General features: G+C 43.3%; 1 protein-coding gene across 1 annotated transcript in view; it reads left to right on the top strand.

The window, feature by feature from the left end:
- daw1 (dynein assembly factor with WDR repeat domains 1) overlaps window positions 1-4,844 on the top strand; it is a 29,254-nt gene extending 24,410 nt beyond the window's left edge. Inside the window, exons 12-13 of the mRNA XM_012825211.2 lie at window positions 4,175-4,337; window positions 4,719-4,844. Coding sequence (XP_012680665.1) covers window positions 4,175-4,337; window positions 4,719-4,753 — 198 coding nt within the window. The 3' untranslated portion in view covers window positions 4,754-4,844. The remainder of the gene's footprint in view (window positions 1-4,174; window positions 4,338-4,718) is intronic.
- Window positions 4,845-6,516: the final 1,672 nt, after the last annotated feature.

The following is a 6,516-nucleotide window of genomic DNA, read 5'->3' as shown; positions in this document are numbered from 1 at the left end:
ACGAGTGTTACAGCCAGGGTTTACCTATGCTAACTTTTGAGCGGTCTTTCATTTAGTGTACATGCCCTTGTTGATCTTAGATTAAGCCAGTAGCATGTCATTGCTGAAGAGGTTGAATTACCATTAGTTCCCTGTATAATTCATTATTTAAATGGTACTACAGGGCTGTGTATTAATGTATATTTTCTGTTTGTACTTTACTTTCACACACACACTCACATACAAACATACACCCACATACAATTGATCCCATTCATATTTGTTAATGCAATACAAAGAGTGAAGAATCAAACTGAATATCCAAGTCTCCATTCTTTTCCATTCTAATCGGATGACCCTCAGTGATTACACATTTCCTATAATACCACTACGTTACCCATGAATCATCGCACACAGGTGTATACCAAACAAGCAACGTATTCCAAGACAACAGCTCGGTCTCATGAAAATGGCCATTGAAAGCGAAAACACAGACGCAGACTCAACGAGTAGGCCTACATCCGATCCACCTTATTATTATGTACGGGATTTTTACACACTGTCTGATAAAGTTTCCGACGCTAAAAATCTCACCTTTCTGTGCAAATTATGTCCTCTTGAAAAATGAGCAATCATAAAAAAAAAAAATGAAAATGAAAATGAACTGAACTGAACTATGAACTAGTTCAGAATTTAAATGGTGAACTATGAACGTGAACGATTCATATTTACTTGTATGAACTGAACTTTGAACTAGTTCATGAGAGGTGTGAACTTGCACAAGACTGTTCGGGTGAAAGCGTTGGTTTCGAGCGGCCTTTCTAAGATGGCATTTATGGTAACGTGTGACGTTGGTACGCTGCAATAACGTTATGCTATCTAACGTATGCTAACGTGCTAATGTCAGACAGTTGGCTGACAGACGACTCGCAAATCACATCAACCATTTTTGCTGGTTACAATAACGGTGTTATTGGATAGTACACTGTCTTTTTCTCTGTAACTTTTGAAAAATCTAAGCGTGAAAACACCGAAAATGTTTTATTTAAATAAAAGACATGGCCGTCAGCCGAGTTTGGTCTGGAGTTTAGCTGCTAAAGTTATCGTCTGTCCTGTCGTTTGAAGCAAAACTTTTAGCTCTGGCATTGGTCTCCAATTATGTATTTTAAATACAGTATTTATCACTTCACTGGATTGGAAGTCCATTTTCCAGGCTCTCGCACGCTCCCTTCATTGAGGCAGAGGTTAGGTTTGCCTCCCCTATGTGCTTTTTCACTGTGGTTTTATGACAGATCAGCAAGACTAAATAGCTTCTTCACATACGTGAAATACATTACATTACCTATTCAATGGATACAAACGACATATAATAAAAGTGTCTACAAATATTTCAGTGATGACAAACAATGAGAAAGCAAAAGGCATGCGCTCAACCCAGTGTGTGAGGGATTGCACAATCTGAGGAGGCGCAGCTCGTCGCTGCCTCACCTCGCGAGTCGCTTTTTCATGATGACTTTTACTTTTCATGAGGCTCTGCCTCCCCTGACCGCACGTCCCTATGTGTATGTAATCTGAAGCACTGACCCGTTTTCTACTGCGGGGCGCTTCACTGCAACTGAACAAACTTACCACTCTCCTACTTCAGTTTGTTTTCAGAATGAGAGAATTTTAAGAGGAGAATGCCATTACTGTGGCTCAACTAGAGACAGGAGCCAGGTGCAAATGGGCCTTGTCCTTACAAGCTAGACTCAAAGAGTAATGTAAAGGGAAAAGAATATGTGTTCCCACTGTCACAGTTTTTCAAGAACACGGAGAAGCTAGGCCATGCCTGATGCAGCCTCTGTTGATTTTCTGTTCCAATAGTTGGCCCAATAGTTGGTTTTGCTTAATACCTAATGGAGATCTGTGACGTAATGTGCTTTGGTGAAGTGGACTGGAGTGGGTGGTCGGGAGGGTGGGTGGTTGGGTTGGCCTGTGCCCGTGCAACATTCAACACAGGAATGTTTATGATTAAACTGTTACCAGAGCACAAAAATGTTTACAACAGCACAAAGTTCTTCATAGATCTAGCCTCATAATTTTGTTGTCAAAGTGCACCAGATTGATGCATTGAACTTTAAAATGTGCAAAATGTTCTTATACTATATATAAAATATATTCCCCGGGGAGCATGCCCCGGACCCTCCTAGGGGTTTCGCATCGTTGTCACCTTTTTCATCCCTGATGAGTTTGCAGCCCTGTAAATAAAACGGCATATGTCGCCAAATATGGCATCGCTTCATTCATCAAGAAGGAGCTATCGTGCAGCGTTAGTGAGAAACCATATGTTGTCATGTTTGACGAAAGTATTTTTGCAGAGTTTACACATTTCACATAATTGATAACAAATTGAAAACTTTAAGTTTTGATTTCCATTGTAGGAGGCAATAAATTGAGTATTCCAAAGAAATTGTGACATTTTTGGGTCAAATTATATTTGTTGAGGTCTTAAAAAGGTCTTAAAAAGCATTACATTTTACTTTTGAAATGGTGCAAGAACCCTGAACAATCAGACACTTAACTTGCGGAAACTTCAGTCTTCACACACAGACACACACACACACACACAGACACACACACACAAACGTATCCTAATAGGAGCATAGAGGATGGCTTTAGGGGATTATGGCTTTAATCTGTCACTTACAGTGCTGCTGTCTCCTTCATTCTCCCCTGTCATTTTCTCTCTTCACCTCTCTCTCTCTCTCCCTCTCTCTCTTTCCTCCTACTCTGCCTCTCTAATCCCTCTCTCCCTCCTCCCACTTCCGCTGCATTGCTGTGCATATCCCTCCTGGCATACACACTTCTTTCTCCTCGCAAGCTGTCATCTTTTATTTCGTTGTTATTTCTTGTTCTTTTTTCTCTTTCAGAGGCTCTTGTTTCTCCGCACCTGTTTGTTTTTGACCTGATTGACTTGACTTGAATCATCCCTGTCTTACCTCTGTCTCTCCTTCCATTATTCTCTCTCTCTCCTCCTCATCCCTGTCTTACCTCCATCTCTCCTTCCCTTATTCTCTCTCTCCTCCTCATCCCTGTCTTACCTCCATCTCTCCTTCCCTTATTCTCTCTCTCCTCCTCATCCCTGTCTTACCTCTGTCTCTCCTTCCCTTATTCTCTCTCTCCTCCTCGTCTCTTTTCTCATGTTTCTTTTGTGTCACATCTCTGTCACACTTGGTCTTGGCACAGGCTCTCTGCCACAATCAGTTCACACACTCATCTCACACTCCTCTCCTCCCTCCTGCTATTATCTCTTTGTCTTCTCTCTCTTTTTCTTTCTCTCTCTGTCCCTGTATTCCTTTCTTCTTGTCATTGTGATCTTCCTCAGTGCCGATCTGCATCTGCTGCAGGTGCGCACACAGACACACACACAAATACACACACACAGACGAGCACAGCTGTGGAGCTGAGGGTCCATGTGTGGTGGAGAGGCAGCCCCACACTGAAGGGTCCTTTAGATGGTGGAGCACAGGTGGGGCCCCACAACAGGATACCAGCAGCACAACACTCACACACACCTTGGGGGGGTGCTGCCATCTGCGCGTATCCTTCCTCTCTCTCTCTCTCTCTCTCTCTCTCTCTCTCTCTTTGACTTCATCACAATGCCTGTGTTTCCCCCTCTGTGACTCATTCTCTCTCAAATTCAGATTTGTTGGCGTTCTCATCATAACAAAAATGACATCTTTATTGCCAAAGTATTCTGTGAAGTGTTGGGAAGTGATGAACAATGGGTACTAATCTCTCACACTCTCTCTCTATCTGTCTCTCAATTCAATTAGATTTCAATTTTACTTCAATTTAATATTCGTTGACATGTCTGGGCAGTTTTCCATATTGCTGAAGCAGTCTACAAAAACATTCATTGTATCACAAATGAGTAATAAAAAAGGATAAATAAAACTAATATAGAACAAATAAAAGGATAAAACAAACCAACTCTCTCTATTTCTCTCAATTTCAATTTGAATTAGCATAACTGTGCTTCGTGCAGTATTGCTGAAGCAGTCTGCAAAAACAATCTCCATATGTAAAGTAAGTCAGAAAAATGACTTGGATGGATACAGCAAAAGGATGAAAGAGTCTCTCTCCCCGTCTCTGTCTCTCTCTCTGTCTGTCTCTCTCTCTGTCTCTCTCTCTCTCTCTCTCTGTCTGTCTGCAGGTGTGTTTTAACCCTCAGGGCAGCCGTGTGTTGACAGCGAGTGTGGATAAGACGGCACGCCTGTGGGACGTTCAGTCAGGTGTGTGTGTCCAGGTGCTGATGGGACACACTGACGAGATCTTCTCCTGTGCCTTCAACTACGAAGGAGATGCCATTATCACAGGTGCCTGCACACACACACGCGCACACACGCACATACACACACGCACGCATACACACACACACACACACACACACACACACGTACATACACATAACAAACATACCCTAAATTGTCACTTTATATGCATATAAACAAGCACATACCCAATTAAAATAATCTATAAAATGTGACCTTTACCTTTAATGTGCTTGCAAATGATTAGGAGAACATGATGTGTGGTGTATGACTTTATTCTTTATTATCAGTGTTCCCCTCACACACACACACACACACACACACACACACACACACACACACACACACACACGGGTACAGATCGGTAGGTGTAAGGGCTCATCCACCTTCTGTAGTTCCACCTGCTCCTGTCTGTGTGCTCTGCAGGAAGCAAGGACAACACCTGCAGGATCTGGCGCTGAACCGGATGGCACAGGGAAGAGGACAGCAGTCACACACACACACACACGCACACACACACACACACACACACAATAACACACACACACACACACACACGCTTACACACACACACACACACACGCTTACACACACACACGCGCACACACACACACACACACACAATAACACACACACACACACACACACACTCACACACTAACATCCTACACAGCATGACATGCGTGTATGCCAACAAATGGACATTTACATCCTGTACATTGCACATCATGTACATACAGTAAACTGGTTCAAACTACACACACACACACACACACACACACACACAAACTGCAAACATGCAGACACACATAGTCGAGGACGGAACTGCCTTCGTTGTGCGGTGGAACATGCAGTTAATGTACACGGTAACAACACTCACGTGTATTTTGCAGTGTACTGCAATCTGAGTGTTTAGTTGAAGAATACTGCATAGCAAGCGTGCGTTGCATTCCAGTAGTGTTTGTATTGAAGTGTGATTGCTTCTCTATGGTGGGTCTGTATGATTTTGCTCTTCTGTGCCTTATAGAATATTGCTTCGGTGAGTGTGAAGCTTTAATATGCATTACAGTGACTATACTTCATGGTGTATAGCAGAACAGCCCATGCAGCTCTCTTGCCTTCATGTGTGTGTGTGTGTGTGTGTGTGTGTGTGTGTGTGTTGCTGTTCCACTGTATCCTGAGTATAATGCGTCTGTAAATCCTACAGTATGACCTGAATAGCGAGTAGCATGTGATTTGTACTACACCTACACCTAATGACTATGAGGGTTTGAGTGAGTGTGATGCTGTGATGTCCTCAGCCTATAGTGCTCTGCAGTGGAGGAGACACCATGCCCAGGAGCACTCAAGACATTTCCTTCACAGCTCCCTCCATAACACTCAGCTCTTTACACACACACACACACACACACTCACACACACACACACACACACACACACACACACACACACACACACACACACACACACACACACACACACACACACACACACACACACACACACACACACGGAGCGAGCTCACCTGTTGTGTGACCTCATTGTTACTTGTCAAGGGGAACCACCTGCACTTAACCCTCCCAGAAGTGCAGGGGGAGGGGGGGGGACCTGTTCAGGTGCCTCCTGTGACTCATTGTTCCAGCCCAGTAATGCGTCATTCGCCTTGTCCAGGTTATGACAAAATATGAATCCGCTTTCACAATGCATCACTTTGACATTCTACCATTCTGTTGAATCCTGCAAATACAGATCTGTAGCTCTTGAAATCTTTGCTGGTGTCTTTTTATCTTGTTATGTGAGCCTGTTATGACACACACACACACACACGTGCATTAGACAAATGAATTAGCTAAGCGTGTGAAATGTGACGCCAGGTTGTTTCTCCAGTCCAGTTGAGTTGTATCTGAATGCAGTTTGCAAGTCCAGTCCTGTGTGTATTCAGCGCTCTACTCTGTGTGTTTGTATTGATCTCTACAAAAACAGATCTGTCCCTCTTAAACTCTTGTCAGATAGGTCTTTTTTGATGTACTTTTGTCTTGATATTGCTGTTTGATCTGATCTTTGCTTCTGGATCCAATCTGGCCCATTGTCCTGTTCCTCACCACTCACTCCGACCACCCAACACCCAGAGCATGAAGTACAGATTCAGGAAGCATCCTTTAACTAACCTCAGGGTTTCACTAACCCCATGGCTGTGATCCTGTATCTAACCTCAGGGTTTCAC

This window comes from Clupea harengus, chromosome 9, assembly GCF_900700415.2.
Source record: "Clupea harengus chromosome 9, Ch_v2.0.2, whole genome shotgun sequence".
NCBI classification, from domain to species: domain Eukaryota; kingdom Metazoa; phylum Chordata; class Actinopteri; order Clupeiformes; family Clupeidae; genus Clupea; species Clupea harengus.
This window is presented reverse-complemented; position numbering and strand designations above follow the sequence as displayed.